Source organism: Nansenia antarctica, assembly GCF_963989245.1.
Source record: "Nansenia antarctica genome assembly, chromosome: 10".
NCBI lineage: Eukaryota > Metazoa > Chordata > Actinopteri > Argentiniformes > Microstomatidae > Nansenia > Nansenia antarctica.
In genome coordinates, this window is record NC_137680.1 from 3,586,029 (window position 1) to 3,603,962 (window position 17,934).

The window sequence follows — 17,934 nt, forward strand, 5'->3', positions numbered from 1 at the left end:
CAAAAAACGTAAACAAAGTACTTGCTCAAGGCATTTTTTTCAACTTTATTTCACCCTATCCAACCTCCCCCCACCTCTCCTCCTCACCCCCCACCTCCCTCCCTCCCTCTCTCTCCATCCCTCTCTCTGTCAGGTGTGAGTGAGGGGGTGTGTCCGCAGAAGAACAGCAGCTGGTCCTTCCTGCACTGTCCGGAGGAGGACGAGTGCGCCAACGGACACCACCACTGTAACAGCACCCAGGACTGCCACGACCTGGCCCAGGGGTACCACTGCACCTGCAAGCAGGGATACATCCTCAGCAGGTACGGCCTGTCACCAGGGTATCCGCGGTGTCTTGAAAAGTATTAAAAGTTGATAAATCAATTTTGGGAAAATCAAGACCCTTAATAAGTATTAAAAAGTCTTATCACAATTTTATGAGGTCTTGAATTTTGTAGGTATTTTTCTGAATTAGACTCTGTCCAAAGAGTTTGAGTCCTAAAAACGTTTAGTAAAAGTTAGTGAATTTATTAGTTTTATTAAAAAACAAAGATGAACCTGAAATTGTGTTGTATGATAGTGGTCTAGTCTATTGCAAACTAAAACTGTTAAGTTAAAGGTGTCACTGATGTAAACGGTTACAGCTCGAAGTGGCGGTGAGGTCTGGAAAAATATTGACACGGTCTTTAAAAAGTCTTAGAAAGGTATTGAAATTAACCTCAAGATTCCTGTATATACCCTGTGTCACCCTTCACACTCCACAGCAAAGTGCAAAACAGGAAGTGTGTAACCTTCCCTCGATTTCTTCTTCGATTGTTGAGTGTGTCAATATTTTTGGCTCAATGTATCAAACGGCATGTTACACATTTCAAAAGCGGACATTAATTAAGAGAGCCTTGTTTTTTTTTGTTATATATATATTTTTTGTGTTATAAAATATTATAAATTAAGGATATATCAGTCTATGTTACTTTGTTACTTCCAAGAGACTATTTTCTTAGTCTTTTTGTGTAGTATCAGTTAAAGATGTTAACCCTGCCCCGCTTCTCTCTCTCTCTCCCTCTCTCCCTCCCTCTCTGTCTCTCTCTCGCTCCTTTCCTCCCCCCTTTCTCTGCAGTGTGTCCGGCCAGTGTGAGCCTGTGTGTGCTCAGGGTTGTGTGAACGGGACCTGCGTGTCCCCGGGGGTGTGTCGGTGTCACTTTGGCTTCGTGGGGGAGAACTGCAGCTCCCAGTGTCGCTGCAACAAACACAGCAACTGTGCCGGCGTGTCCAGGCCCGACGACTGTCTGGAGTGTCACAACAACACCAAGGTCAGTGGACGAGAGCACACACACACACACACACACACACACACACACACACACACACACACACCCACTCCAACACACACACACACACACACACACACACACACACACTCCAACACACACACACACTCCAACACACACACACGCGCACACACACTCCAACACACACACATTCCAACACACACACATTCCAACACACACACACCCACACACACACACACACCCACACACACACACACACACACACACACACACACACACACACTCACACACACTCACACACACACACACACCCACACACACACACACGCAAAACTGTCTTGTACTGATGGTGCCCCTTGCTCTCTCTCCAATGCTCCAGGGCGATCACTGTGAGATGTGCAAGCCCCTGTTTGTGGGTTCGGCCGTGGGAGGGGGGATGTGTCGCCCCTGTCGAGAGTTCTGCCGGGGGAACAGCTTTGTGTGTCTGTCCAAGGACGAGCACAGCCGGGCGCTGGACCACCCTGAGGACCACCCTCTGGACCCGGACCAGGTGAGTGTCTCACATGTTCTGTGCTTGTTTAGTGTTCTAGTACAGGGTATCCGCGGTGTCTTGTATCAAAGTATTAAAAGTTGATAAATCAATTTTGCGAAAATCAAGACCCTTAATAAGTATTAAAAAGTCTTATCACGATTTTATGAGGTCTTGAATTTTGTAGGTATTTTTCTGAATTAGACTCTGTCCAAAGAGTTTGAGTCCTTATTAGTTTTATTAAAAAAGAGATGAACCGGAAATTCTGTTGTATGTGTATTCTGTGGTCTAGTCTATTGACAAACTAAAACTGTTATGTTAAAGGTGTCACTGATGTAAACAGTTACAGCTCGAAGTTGCGGTGAGGTCTGGAAAGATATTGACACGGTCTTTAAATAGTCTTAGAAAGGTATTGAAATTAACCTCAAGATTCCTGTATACCCTGTAGTATGATCCCAGAGCTCAAGTATTGTCTTTTAAAAATACTGATGTGATTTGAATCTCTCTTGTCATCATATTCACTCGAAATATTGTGTTTCTCTGTCACAAGATGATTGTGTTTAAAGTAGGGCTGTCAATGTTAACGCGTTAATGCTCGATTAATCTGGAAACCTTAATGCCTTAAAACAATTATAATATGCAAATTAATCATATTACCACGGTATATATATATTTGAACTACAGCCACCAGATGGAAGACAGGATACGATTCCGTTACAGAACCTCCACTAGTAAACGAATCCGACAACCTTTTTTCTTCTTCTCAGTAATATAAAATACGGTGGATCCACATGTCACTAAATATGAAATACAGTGGACATACACGATAGTATTCGTTCAGTCAGTGGACCACTGGCCAACTACGAGTGTTGGGTCGTTCACCAAAGTGCCGGATCTTTCAACCGACTCTGTTTGGTGAACGTTGTTGATCTGACGAGCCGCTCTGAGAACTGAACGTTGTGAACCGAAATCTGAAGAGCCGCTCGTTTTGTGTGTTTTTGCTTGTTTGAAAATGAACACGATCAATACTGTCATTGTTCCAATCTCCATAACCTCCGTTCCCTGACTCCCAGAATGCACCAGTCAATAGTTACAAGCAATTTACAGGCAAGCTGTTTACATTCTAACAGACGTTACTTTGTAACTGTTGTAATGCAACAATTCATTCTGGAAGTTCCGAGCACTCCGAGACTTTTTTTACTCAGCAAATTAAGAGATTGTAATCTTATTCAGAAATCATCTAAAACTAAACTGAGATGTTATAATATTGTAAAAAACATCCTCTAACCAGTTTGTCATGCATTTCTTTATTCCAACACTACACATCTTTTTGTTTTATCTCCCCCCAAAAATACAAGTAAATACTAGTATTTTAAACTTGTGATTAATCACGATTAACCTACTAATTGCGATTAACTTGATTACATTTTTAGCGATTGACAGCACCAGTTTAAAGGCATACTACAATAGTCTTTGGTTGCCATATGGCTACCACCACCGTCCTGTTCAATGAACGATCCACCTCCCTTCACCTGGTTTTCCCTCCCCCTTTTCCTCCCCTTCTCCTTCCCCGTGTCAGATCGTCCAGTGGGTGTCGGAGGGTCCGACAGAGGAGAGCGCCGTGTGCGTCAGCTGCCAGAACAACAGCGTGGGGGACAAGTGTGAGAGCTGCCTCAGCGGCTACTTCCTGTTACAGGGGAAGTGTGACAAGTGAGTAGAAAGACATGAAATGTCTAGATAGCCGAATTGGAAGAATGATCGTCCTCCCTTGTTTGGCGGGTGGATTTGTGATGTCATGTACTTTCTCAAGGTGGAAAAGATGAGATACACATTGCAGGGATCAACTGGGAGGTTTAGTGCAGTGTGGCAGCCTTTCATTTCTTACGTGGAACGTCTAACAATGCCTCTTACTTCTTAAAAATGGCTTTGTATTACTGTATATGAGAAGTACTCTGTGAACTGTTATTTATTATTATTTTTTGTTTCTGTTTTTGTTTTGTTTTGTTGTTTTGTCTGTGTGTTTATGTCTGTTGCGTACTGTAATGTCTCTGAAAACTAAATAAAAAACACATTGAGTAAAAAAATAAATTAGAAAAAATGTCTATATTAGCCACTGGGTAACTGTGTAATGTTAGAGAAGAGGGATGTATCACATTTGGATTAATTTGATTTGATTTGATTTGAGCATGCATATGAGAAGTGATTTTGGTTTAAAAAATGCCGTAAAACTTAAACTTTTTTTAATGAAAGCATTCATGGAAGCTGAAATGCTGTGTGCTCCTCCCACCTGCAGGTGTCAGTGTAACGGCCACGCAGACACCTGCAACGAGCACGACGGCACCGGCTGCCCCTGTCAGAACAACACAGAGACTTCCTCCTGCCTCAGCAGCCCACAGAGCGACAGGAAGGACTGCTACAGACTACAGGTGAATAATAATAATAATAATTATTATTATTATTTTATTTTTTTGTCCAGGTCTGGACAGAGGAGGCTACCTTCTTGTTTTTACGGTAGCAAATGATAGTATCAATGAAGAAAATAGATCAAATCCACTGGTATGCACTGTGTCGTTAAAATCATGAATGGGGGAGAGTAGATTAAGTATTTCCTACCATACAAACATGTCATTGTCTAAGGGGGGTAGACCATATTCTCAGACAACAACCTGCCCCCTAGACAGGCTGACATGCGTAGGGAGGGAGCCATTCTCTGGCTCTTGTGTGCACATTTTAGAAACATTGGCTGAAAGTACCAATATACCACCAATATCCTCCTCTTTTTCATCGTTTTATCGCTAGTATCTCCAGTTCTTTACATCCATGTACATTCTTTTAAGTGTCCATATACTTTTTTCTCCCTGCTCCAATTTCTCCTCCCCCCCCAAGTGCGCCAAGTGCAAAGACTCCTTCAACGGCACGCCGGTGAACGGCCGCCAGTGCTACCGCCAGTTCAACGTGGACAGCGAGTGCTGCTTCGACCCCACCTCCCAGACCAACTGCTTCCACGACCCGGCCCTGCGCAACCTGCCCGAGGGCCGCACCGTCTTCTTCGCCGCCCAGCCCAAGTTCACCAACGTGGACATCCGCGTCACCATCGACGTCACCTTCGGCGAGGTGGAGGTCTTCGTGTCCAACTCCCACGACACCTTCATCGTGGAGGTGGACCGGCATTCCGGCGTCCACACCGTGAAGATCGAGGACGAGTCGTCGGCCGCCCGAGCCGGGGGGGCGAGCGGAACAGACAAAGAGTCGCCCCCCTCCCCCATGAAGGTGTACGCCAACTCTTCGTCCGGCCTCACGGGACCGATACTGCCCGGCGGCAACCCCCTGCAGCTCCACGCCAAGCCGCAGGGGGGGGCGGAGAGGGAGGTGAGGGAGGCGCGGGCCGAGGGCCTGATCTCCTACATCACGGTGTGGAAGCCCCAGACGGTGTTGATCGTCCGCGGCGTGCGGGACCGCGTGGTCATCACCTTCCCCCACGAGGTGCACTCCCTCAAGTCCAGCCGCTTCTACATCGCCCTGCGCGGCGTGGGCACGCCGGACCGCCAGGGCGAGTCCCAGGGCCTCCTCTTCCTCCGCCAGGACCAGGCGCACATCGACCTCTTCGTCTTCTTCTCCGTCTTCTTCTCCTGCTTCTTCCTCTTCCTCTCCGTGTGCGTGCTCCTCTGGAAGGTCAAGCAGTTCCTGGACTTCCGCCGGGAGCAGCGGCGCCACATCCAGGAGATGACCAAGATGGCGTCGCGGCCCTTCGCCAAGCTCACCGTCTACCTGGAGCCCGAGGAGCCCCAGCTCATCTACCTGCCGTCCACGGGGACGGGGGGCGGCGGAGGAGGAGGGGTGGTGGGCGGCGGCGGCACCGTGTCCCTGGCGCTAGGCGCCCGCACCACCGGCAAGCTGGGGGGCGTGGTGTTGGGCCAAAGGGGCCGGGCGGGAGTCGTCTCCTACAAGCACGATCCATCCTCGGGCCCCACGGCGCACCACCACCACCACCTCACCCTGGGCGGAGGAGGGGGCAACAGCGGGGGGCAACACCTGCCGCTGCACTACCTGAACACCCACCACTACGCGCCCGCCGGCGGCACCGGCACGCCGGCCTCCCACCACCACAACAACCACCCGTCCTCCCACAGCGGATACCAGCACTTCTGCCGCTCCGACCCGTTCCTCTCGCAGCTCATGGGCTTCTCCTACTCCACCTTCAAGGTGGGGCCCATCACCCTGGAGCCCACGGACGACGGCATGGCCGGGGTGGCCACCGTCCTCATCCAGCTGCCCGGAGGCATCCTGGCGCCCAACCGCGCCTGCCTAGGCTCCGCCCTGGTCACCCTGCGGCAGAACCTGCAGGAGTACTGCGGCCACGGCAACGGGGGGGGTCACCCCGGGGCGGGGGGGGGGCGGAAGGGGATGCTAGGGCACCAGCACCTCACCACCATGGCTATGTAGTAAAAAGGGAGGAGAGGGAATGAGATAAAGGAGTGAGAAAGAGAGAGGGATGGATTGTGGGAGAGTGGTGAAAGATAGCAGCAGGGAGTCAAAGAAAGAAAGAAGCCAAAATGAAGAGAGTAATATAAGAGCCAGTCGAGGTTAATGTACATACACTGTATAATTATTATTTTGTGTCTTTTTGTTGAATTATGTATCGCTATATTTCAACGCTTTTTTTCGTGACCAAGCCCAGCCATCTCTAGAATGCACTCCAACTTACTAAAACGTATCAGCTCTGCTATGTTGCATCCAGCCCCTGTGTCCACTATGGAGGTATATGAGTGCAGTCTGCAGCCACTCACACAGTGAGAGACTTTTGCTGGACTGTCGCCATTTGGAATGACCCAATGGAAGTCGGGACGATAACCTACATGCATTTGGAACCGACATGTGCTTTATGCCCAAAAAAAGTGACAATCATAATTGCCATTGAGAACAAGAGACAGTGGGGTCAGTCCACACCTGAATGTGCAAAAATGTGATTGTCGCTATAGGAAAAAAAAGAAAAAGAAAGAAAAGAAAATGTGACACTTCAGACTGTCAGATGGTTTTTTATATCATGGTAGGTATGAGCGATTAATTGTAGCTTATTATAGGCAGGCACTTAAGCTGCGTGTCTATGTTTAAGCACAAAGTATATTTTTGCGTTATTCATTGATTCACAAGCCCTGTTACATGGTTCTCTATTGGTTGATGTTGTATTTGTTTCTGCTTATCTGGCTTCATTTACTCTGCCTTGTCTGTGAATTAACAGGCCGACACCTAACACTCACGTTTTCTATTGTATTGTGCAGCTTATGGAGGATTTAACAACGTATAGCATTACAACATATTTGATGTTTTTCATAATTAATTCGTTTTTGTTACAAATGAAGGATTTCACATGGTTTATATTAGCCTTCAGTCCCTGTAGCAATTATACTGTATGATCTGACAACACGAGAACACAACTGGGTTACTGTGGAACTCGTCACAATGAATGAAGGATTGTGTTTTGGGGGGGGTTTTCCAAGCCTTTTATTTCATTTATGTGATATGAACTATATGTTAATTGTTTGGCTTCGTTTTGCTGGACTGTGTTGTTTTTTTCCCCCTTTAGCTCTCTTGATTGGATGATTGTATCAGCCAATGAGAGCCATGTTATAACATTTGCTTTTTGATTGGACAAATGGAACAAGAAAAAGAACAGTGGAACAAAAAAATGTAGATTATGTTGTTGTTGAGCATTAAAATGGAGTCAAAAGAAAGACAAAATAAGTGCATAAATTTGCATAAATGTGCATCCTCCTGGTGAGAGATATGAAAGAAAAAAAGAGTTAAACGTTTGAAATTGTGGGGGGGGGGGGGAATTGTCAGTATTTAGATTTTCATGGAGTTTTGTGTTACATGTCTTTGGTTTTACGATAATTCATATTTGTTTTGTATTTGGTTATTTTCTTTTTGCACTATGTGGAAGTAAACTAGCCTCCGTAACTCATGTGACTCACTAGAGACGAATACCTTCAGTGAAAGGATGACATTGTTTGTTGTGATGGGGTCAAATACAGAACAACGCTTCTGGATACCTCGACTAAAAAAACATCGCTAATCTAATTAACGTAATACTGCAACACTATTTATAGCGTAAATCCTCCAGTCCAGTCACAAGCAGCATGAATAAATGATGGTTATCTTGTCCCTTGTTTTGTTTTGCAGTTGTTTATTTTTTTAACACCTTTCATTCTTTTTTTATTCAATGTTTTAATTTTGCTGTTAGTTTTTCTAAGAAGGGAACAGTGCAGCAGTACAGAAGATGGTTGTGTGCCCGAATCTCTGTCCTGGTGATGAGCTGGCAACAATAAAGTCTGTGAAAGATGAGACGTCTGTTTTTTTGTGTTTTTAATAGAATAGAATAGACTTTATTGTCCTTGTACAGTTGCCTATACAATGAAATTGTAGTGGTTCTTCTGAAGGTGCAAAAACAGAAAACATTCACATATTCACAAACATATACACATATAACATATCACAAATATGACACACTAGACAATTGTGACAAAAAGCGAAAATGCTATAAAACAAACAATTGGAATAACAGTAGCATTAAACAGTTTGAATACCATGCATTAATTATGTTGCTAGGAGCTACCTGTTTAACAGTGATAGAGCTGTATCGCGTCCCCCCCCCCTCTCTCTCTCTCTGCTCAGTCCTATAGGGTATGATATGTATCTGTGTAATTTTTGATGTCCTACATACCTGACCCTGAATTAGCCCTGGCCTATTCTTTCACTGCTTGTAACTCTGTTGCAGACAGTGGTGGAATGAGCTTCCCACGGCTGTCAGAACTGCAGAGTCAAGGGGCCCCGCGGTGGTGTAGCGGTCTACGCACTGGCCACTAGTGCATGCTGCCCACCGGGGCCGGGGTTCGTATCCCGGCTCGCCAGATCCAGATATGGCCGAGGCACACGGGAAGCGGCATATTGGGCGGCCGCTTCCGAGGGCGGTATAGGAGTATTTCTGGACAAGGATCCGTCGCGCAACACCGCCCCCTGGGTGCCGGAATAACGGTGCTGGGCTCGAGGAGCCAGTCAGCTAGTCTGCCTGGCGGCCTCTTCTGGGACTGCCGGCCACGGGGTCGTGCGGCGGATCCTATGCAATAGGCAGGGGATAATTGGATGCTAGGTTGGGTTCAATTGGGTGAAAAAGGGATAAAATCTGAAAAACAAATAAATTAAAAAAAAGAACTGCAGAGTCACTACCCATCTTCCGTCGTAGACTGAAGACCTCCATCTCTTCAGGTTACACCTTAACTGCTTAAGACACCCGCTTTCCCCTCTACTGTGTCCCTAAAAACTTCTATTGCCCCCTTGTACTGTTTCTCTGTTTCTCCAGTGTAGGAAAAAATAAATAAATAAAATAAACTAGGTTTAGAAGAAGGTGATAGGAGAAGGGTTTTCCTTCTATCAATGGCCCCGGGCCTGAGCTGGATTACTCTTCCTGCTACGACTGGTGGATTGATGATTCACTTGCTTAGTATTCAAATGTATTGATTGTAAGTCGCTTTGGAATAAGGCGTCTGCTAAATGCCAAAAATGTAAAAAAAAAAATGTAAATGCAGACAAACATGCTCCTGTTAACAAACTATGGATATATTCTAATACTAATCCATTGGAACTGTCAGAGGCTCTCCATACAAGGAATTCTGCCTGGGCCAAAACTAGACTGACTGCTGTAGAATGGCCGTCTTTCAGACAGTTGAGGAATGCATTGTTATGACCAGGAAAGCAAAATGTGCTTATTACCTGGATTCTCTGTGTATTAGTGGGGGGGAAGTGAAACCCAGCTAAATTCTGGAAAACGGTTACTGTAAATCCCTGAATCTAGCTCCAACAAATCATGTCAGATTCATAAATTACAAAAGGTAAATTAGTAATGTTTTTAAACAACACTTATTTGAACACTTGTTTGATAAGTTAGGTTTATCGGGCGCTCCTAAAATTGTGGGTGAAATGAGGAGGTTACAATTGTTCGGAAGCCTGAGCTTTGCACTGCCATTAAGCCCATATTCTCCTTTAGACAGTTCTCAGATTTATAAGTGCTTGATGCACTATTAAATTATACATGTTAAGAAGTCAACCGGGTCTACTGGATCCTGGTCTGCTGAAGCTTGCATGCCTCTAATAGCTACGCCACTTGCTCATATTTTTAATCTCTCGCTTAGCTCTGGGGACTATCCCCAAGATACAGAAAGCATGTGCTACCACTATATAAGGGCAGGCACTGCAGTGACCTAAATAAGGATCATCCAATTTCGAAGCTTTCAAGTGCAGCTAAACTATTAGAATCCTTGATCAACTCTCAGCTTTGTTCATTCTTGTCCCAGTATGCTATCTTGAACACATTTCAATCAGGCTTTAGGCCAGGGTACATTACTATTTCAACTACATCCCTTGTAATCCATGTTATTGTTTGTGCCCTACTGTAGATAAAAAAGCATAATTGTTCTTCCCATCTAGCAAAATCTTTTGATACAGTCGATCATCAATGGGGACAATCATTTACATGCACGCAACCTCCACCACTTTTAAAACAGTTAGATTCAGTCTATCATTCAGCATTTATTTGTTTTATTTTAGTTTTATTTCAAGTGATACGTTTAGTTTCATACTCATCACTATTTTAGATCAGGCAGCGGGGATGGCCGTCCCTAACCACTAGAAGGACCCTACACTGGCTCCTGTATGTACTGTATATAAAGGAACAAACTCCTTGAACTCCCATACTATCTTACATCCCTTATCACCTGGAGACCTAGCACTCATCAGACACGGTATCAAGATTGGTTAGTTCCTCCAGGTCCCACGTGTCTCCTCTTCATTTTTTTAAGTTATTTTTCTGAGTGGGGCAGTCCCACTCTTTTCATTTTATTGACAGGTATAGTAGAGATTATGACAGGAAGGATGGGTGAGAGAGAGAGGAGGGATGACATGCAGGATATGTCCCCGGCCAGAATCGAACCGGGGACCCTGCGGTTACATGGTCAACGCTTAACCCGCTACGCCACCTAAGCGCCCCACGTAGTACCTCTTTGAGTGTGCCATACTGGGCGGGGTCGTTGCCAACGTGAAAGACACAAGCATCTACCATTAGGCCAAAATGACATCCTCTAGGTTCTCAGGCAGGGCTCAGTAGCTCAGTATGAGAATGTGATTCCAAACCACCTCCACTAACATGAGGTCAAATAATGAATTTGATTATATTAATCTATGAACGTCAATTCTGTACAACATCATCACTAGCAGAAAGTAAGTAGTTCATTTAGCAGGCTGAACATAGTTGAACTATATTTACCAGTTCATAAACTGATCAGTATTTGGATACTGTCCCACTGCAATACAATAATAAAACAATTGTTTGCTTATTTTGTCCTTCTTGTCTTGGTCACTCACACCTTTGGTTTGGGTTACTACTACATATCACATACCAAAACCCCCCCAGTGTCAGAGCCTTAATATTGGAATTCTTTACAGCAGAGTCTGAAACTGTCTCATCTGATCCCTCTTTCCAGTTTCAAGCTCTTGCTGAGAGACATACAGTGCGAGTCTATGATTTGTTCTTGCAATTGAGTTGACCCTCCCTTTTGCCCATTGCTGACCCCTCCCTGTCCCTAGCTCTTTAGCTGTCTAGTTTTAGGTTTTGTCGTTTTAGTTTAGTTTTAGATTATCTTAGACTGCTTTAGACTAGTTTTAGTTTTAGACTATGTAGTGTTAGTTTAGTTTTAGACTATGTAGTTTTAGTTTAGTTTTAGACTATGTAGTTTTAGTTTAGTTTTAGACTATGTAGGCCAGGTGTTGTATTGTATTTGTTTGTGGTGGATGTTGTTGTTGTATGCCTGTGAACAGGTCACACTTGAAAATGAGCCATTGGGGCTCAATGTGTTTTTTACCTGTATAAATAAAGGTTAAATAAAAAAATAAAAATATCCATCCCTGCAGCGGCAGATTTGGGATGTGTCCCTCCAAGTCCCCTCAGGGCTGCTGAACCTCTTCAGTCCCTCTAAGGTTGTCTGCTTGGGGGGGAGGGGCGTAAAGAGAGGCAAGGCCAAAGCACAGCTTTCTTTTTAGAATCCCCACCAACCAATCAACAGCTTCGGAACGTTCGCCTGTGATTCACGGACCGCCACCGGATTGGTCAGATTCTACGTCAATAACTATTCCAGGAAGTGTAGCGGTACTCTGGTCTTTTGTCAACAATTTTATTCTGAATTGAGGAAAGGTAAAATGATGACATTTCTCATTTCATTTATAAGCGACCGGGTTTCTGAGAAACCAAATGTTTTAGCTTTCACAGTTGATGTGTTGCACGATGCGTTAGTCAGTCGTAAAATCTGCAACTGGCGAGTTTAGCCTCTAAAGGCCTTAATACCTTTAATAACCTTTAATACCTTGAATAAGTGTCTGTTTGTAGCTGTCCTCTGTTCTGTCGTAGTTAGTAACATTATTAACACGTGTACATATGGAAGCATATAGCTGACATAATTCAAATGCCAATGAATGCAATATGAGATTGCAATTGCATGTTCCACTTTTGCATGCATTCTTTCAGACAATATTCAAATTCAAATGCAATATACAAGCCACATGACATCATGGCATTCTCTGGTTAATTTCCCTGCTTTCTCCCCAGAAGGACCTAACAAGGAAAGAGAACAAGGCACCCTTGTCATTGAACATGATGAAGATCAAATCTGCCAAAAAGCTGAAGATCATCAAATCTGCCAAAAAGATCAAATCTCAAAAAGCAAAAATCACCAAAACCAAGACTAGGACCAAACAGCAACAACAGCCAGACTTGGAAAGCAAAACACACATAAACATAAAGCCTGAACCACTGTCAGATGATGATGTGACTGATGACAGCACCGACAGTAGAGATGAATCAGAGACTCATCAGGGGGTTGACACTAGTAACAGGGTGTGTCTAGACTCCATCCACATCAAAGAGGAACCTATAGAGACTGAAGTTCATGAGAACATCAGCATAAAGGAATCAAATAATTATTACTCTGATGATTCTGGAACCATCGTAGTACCCAAGACAGAGGAGGACAGTGTTTACATTAGCCAAGGAACTGTCAAGGTTGAGGTTGATTCGGATTCTGAGTATCACACGGTGGTGGTTAAGAAAGAGACAGAGGAGTTGTGTTTGAAGGAGGAGGAGAGTGACCACCAGGAGAATGAGGATGAGGAAGGCGCCCCGGAGGAGGACGTTGATGCCCTGAGGGATGAAGATAGCAAAGGAGGTAGGACACACTGTTCATTTACATTTTACATTTTTGGCATTTAGCAGACGCCTTATTCCAAAGCGACTTACAATCAATACATTTGAATACTAAGCAAGTGAATCATCAATCCACCAGTCGTAGCAGGAAGAGTAATCCAGCTCAGGCCCGGGGCCATTGATAGAAGGAAAAACCTTCTTCTATCACCTTCTTCTAAACCTAGTTTTTTATTTAAATTTTTTTTTTTTTTTTTTTTTTTACACTGGAGAAACAGAGAAACAGTACAAGGGGGGCAATAGAAGTTTTTAGGGACACAGTAGAGGGGAAAGCGGGTGTCTTTAGGGGACGCAGTGCTGAGGGGCAGAAGATGTCTCATACTTAGCCACATACCTCGAACCCCACACCCCAAAAACTGCATCTGAAACTAACATGTGATTACTTGAACATTGATTTCCAGTCAATTAACTTATTGAATTGTTTTAGTGTTTGTGCCAAAAGACAAACCAACATTATTTATGTAAATGGCAGTGGACCTAGACCTAGACCTTGTACTTTGCAGAACACCTTTATTAACATTGAGAAAACTAGACTAAACTCCATCTACTAAAATACAACGGGCCGGTTTCACAGACAAGGCTTAAGCCAAGTAAAATCTCCATTGAAGATGTTTTTTAGTCTAGAATTAAGCCTAAGCCTTGTCTGTGAAACCGGCTCATTGAGTCCCACAGGTAATTTTGAAGCCAATTACCTGCAGGCCGACTGATCAAAACCAGTGGTAGATAACCTCTGTAATAGTAGGGCATGAATCATGATCAACGCTATCAAATGCCTTAGAGAGGTAGCCTAATATAGAGGACTGCACAATGCTGTTTCTTATCCAGAGATCACAGTGTCATTTTGTGACGTTAGAATTATAAGGTTCTATCTCCATTTTTGTCAAAATTGAGTTTTTTACATAATCTGATCCATTAGGTGTTTATTAATGCCTGTGTGGTGTTATTTTTAAAATGTTAACATTTTTGAGTTAGTAATTCATAAAATACAAAGGTTCCATCTCACAAAACATAATGGAATGTAAAAACTTTGACGCTCAATATCTCTGAACTGCCCTAAACGGAGATAGAACCGTATAATTCTAAGCTCACGATTTAGCTATAACTAGGGAAGCAGCAGATATGGGGCTATGTCTTGGCATAAAATCTGACTGGTGTGCATTTAAAATGCATATTTATAAAAAAGGACATCATTTGAGAACTGATCAGGGACCCCATTATTTTCGTTAACAAAGAAAGCCTTGAGACAGGGCGCTGGGATCACCTTCCTTATGAAATGGTAAATGGTAAATGGACTGACTTTTATATAGGGCCTTATTCCAAAGCGCTTTACAATGGCCTCTCATTCACCCATTCACACACCCATTCACACACATATTCACACACACACATTCACACACCAATGGTGGGAAGCTACCATGCAAGGCACCGGCCAGCTCATTGGGAGCAATTTGGGGTTCAGTGTCTTGCCCAAGGACACTTTGACATGTGGCCAGCCGGGGCTTGAACTCTACCTCACACTTTGGGAATGCTACCAGAGAGAATTGATATGGATATCAAGCCTGTAGACTTTTTAACGTCAATCTTACACAAAAAAAATCGCCTTGAGCTTCTCTGGTAGAAACACAACAGATGATTAGGGGTCATTGGCCAGCGGGGCAGGCAGCTATCCAGTGGGGCAACTATCAGTCTGAACAGGAAATGTTCATACATTGTGCCATGTATTTCGGTTCTAACCACACCCCCCTCCCCTCTCTGTTCTGGTCCTCCCTTCTCTTCTCCCACAGAGTTCTTCCCTTGTCCACACTGCACCGTCTCCTTCACCAGCTCCTCCTTCCTGGAGAAGCACGTCAAGTGGACCCATCGGAAGCAGTTCCTCGCCGTGCTGAAGAGCAGCGCCTTGAAGCACAAGACCAACCTGGCCCCCACGCACAACTGCTCCCTCTGCAGCCGCACCTTCCACACCCCCAGGCAGCTGAGCCTCCACGCGAACAAGGCCCACCCCTCCGCCCCTCCCCTGAGGCGCCACCCCTGCCCGCACTGCGCGCGCAGCTTCCAGTACCTGGGCAACCTGCAGAACCACTGCAAGCGTTGGCACAAAATGTCCGTCATTTGCACCGACGGCCACCTCAGTTGCGCCGACTGCGGGAAGAGCTTCAGGACCACCTGGGGCCTGGGGCCTCACCGGTGCAACGAACCCACGGACACGAGACTCGAGGACGGGCCCGTGTGCCTCGACGTCGGCGTCCCGTGCTTCGAGTGCGGCAAGGTTTGCTCCAGCACTCAGAGCCTGGCCGTACACATGCGCACGCACACGGGCGAGAAGCCTCTCGTCTGCAAGGAGTGCGGCAAACACTTCATGGAGAGCAGCGGCCTCCGCACGCACATGCGGATACACAGTGGCATCAAGCCGTTCAAATGCCAGGTGTGCGGGAACGCTTTCCCCAAGATGGAGCGCCTCAGGGTCCACATGTTGACTCACACGGGCGAGACGCCGCACCACTGCCCCGTGTGTAACCGTCAATTCAGCCACAAGTCGACCCTGAAGGGCCACCTGCGCTCCCACTCGGGGGAGAAACCCTATCATTGCCCCGTGTGTAACAAAGACTTCTCTCTCAGGGGCAACCTGAGGATCCACCTGAAGATCCACAACAACCAGAAGGACCACCAGTGCGGACAGTGCGGTCTGAAGGTGGTGGACATCGGCGTGCTGAAGAGACACTTGAGAACTCACACGGGCGAGAGGCCCTACCACTGCAAGGTGTGCAGCAAGCAGTTCAAGCGGCTGGCGCACCTGAAGAACCACCAGCGCACGCACACCGGCGAGAAGCCGTACACCTGCACCGAGTGCGACAAGAGCTTCGTCCAGTCCGGGGACCTGGCGAAGCACAAGAGGACCCACACCGGGGAGAGGCCCTTCGAATGTCCCGACTGCCACCGGCGCTACATCAGCTCCGGAGACCTGGGCAAGCACCGGATGATCCACAGCGACACGCGTCCCTACCCGTGCCAGGAGTGTAAGCAGGCCTTCCGTTCCAAGGGCCACCTCAAAGTCCACATGAGGACCCACACCGGGGAGAAGCCGTACTCTTGTCCGCACTGCCTTCGACGCTTCTCGCGCACCCACCACCTAGCCGGTCACATAGCCAGATGTCGCTGAGAGATTATTATAACGATAACTGTATCTTGTTTGTATTTATGTAGCATCTCTTCTCTCTCAAGCTCAAAGCGCTTTACAGTGCATGGGGTTAAGGGGGATATTTGACTGTTTGAGTGCATGTTTTTCGATTTTTCTGTCTGGAAATAACATTTATTGTTGTTGTCCATTCAAGCGATTACAGTATTTGACTGAATGTATGAAGGCTAAGAATGTTTAATGTTACCTATAAAGGTGAGTGGATTGGATCCCAATATTTAGACAATATTAGCACTTTGCAGTAAATAAAGTTATGAATCCACTTTTAACTGATAGGGTTGTTTGTCTCAGTGTGTACGAAATGCTATGAAATACAAGCATTTTATGTATCCTTAATTACTGTATTACAAAACTGTTACAAAGATGTATATGTTGTATACATACATTTGTTCTGACTATAAAAATAAGAACTAAGATGCAAATGCTGTCTAACCAGTCTTTCCACGATGTAATAAATTATTTCAACAGGACTGTTCCATCCCAAATGTTGTTTTAATGTGTGTTATTAATTTCATTTTGGAACCGCTTTTTAAAAACGCACCACATAGGCCATATTCTTCCTATTATAACCTCCATACAGGTCGGTCACTAGGTAGATTGGTCATGCAAAAATATCCATTTCAATATTCATTGAATATTGCTATTGTTCTGCAATTTAACTCTGATAGATGTGGGATAAAAGCACTTGAAATCTGTCATATATATTTTACAGTACCCTATGGCTATGACATTTTTATTTTGTTTTATTTCTTTATCTGTTTTTCATTTTTTTAAATTATAGGAATGAATCTATTTAACATAAATACATTTGTCCCTGGCAAGTAGGGCAGTTCATAAGCAGTGAACCTTCCTCACACATTCATTCATTCATTCATTTACGGGCTGGGGGTATGCATCACTTGGACAAGGGCCTCAAACAGGCCCTGTCTGGGTCAATTCAGAGGGAATTGGTCTATTATTTTTATGTCCATGATTACCAGGACAGGAGCTGTAACTACGGCACAAGATACTCTGGCACAGATAACAAAGATGTATTTAGGGCTAAATAATATTGAGTGTACCTTTGTTTAAAGCATCAAGCATCATGGAATCAATACTTTTTAAACCGTGTCCATTTTTCATTTAGCAGCGTCATGTCTGGTGCGGAGGAGGAGGAGGGGCGGGAGAGATGAATGGCTGGATCCTCTAATTCTCCCCTGTTGCAGTTATCATAATTGTTGAACAACCACGGTTTTTAAAGATCGGGCGTTAGGGGAGGCAGGCCACACAAAGAAAGTTAATAGATGTAGAAAATTGAGATGGATTGCACTGCAGACGTTTTTGGAATGTTCCATTGGTTTTGCAGGAAGATGGACAAATATGATTGGGGGGTTGATGGTGATGGGGGGGGGGGGGGCGTAGAGGCGTAGAGCAGAGCCTACACAAACGCGTGCCCGTGCGCGGCACACACACATACGGCAGCAGAGAATGCATCCTAACAGATAACGGTGTTAGTGTGTAGATGTGTTGCTGAAGTGAGTGTCTCTGTTCTGGTTAAGATGGTAATGGGCCGGATGTGTCACAGTTTGAAGCCCAGACTTGTCCTTAATGCAGATGACTTCACTGGTGTATTGTCACTGAAGGGCCCTAATTGAGTAGCAGT

At 45.2% G+C, this 17,934-nt stretch overlaps 1 protein-coding gene across 1 annotated transcript in view; it reads left to right on the plus strand.

Moving 5' to 3' along the window:
• megf8 (multiple EGF-like-domains 8) overlaps nt 1–6,240 on the plus strand; it is a gene marked incomplete at both ends in the record, with an annotated part of 44,122 nt that extends 37,882 nt beyond the window's left edge. Inside the window, 6 exons of the mRNA XM_080540872.1 lie at nt 134–302; nt 1,097–1,289; nt 1,648–1,818; nt 3,377–3,507; nt 4,091–4,223; nt 4,684–6,240. Of these exons, the coding sequence (XP_080396998.1) occupies nt 134–302; nt 1,097–1,289; nt 1,648–1,818; nt 3,377–3,507; nt 4,091–4,223; nt 4,684–6,240 (2,354 nt within the window). The remainder of the gene's footprint in view (nt 1–133; nt 303–1,096; nt 1,290–1,647; nt 1,819–3,376; nt 3,508–4,090; nt 4,224–4,683) is intronic.
• Between the last annotated feature and the right edge of the window lie 11,694 nt (nt 6,241–17,934).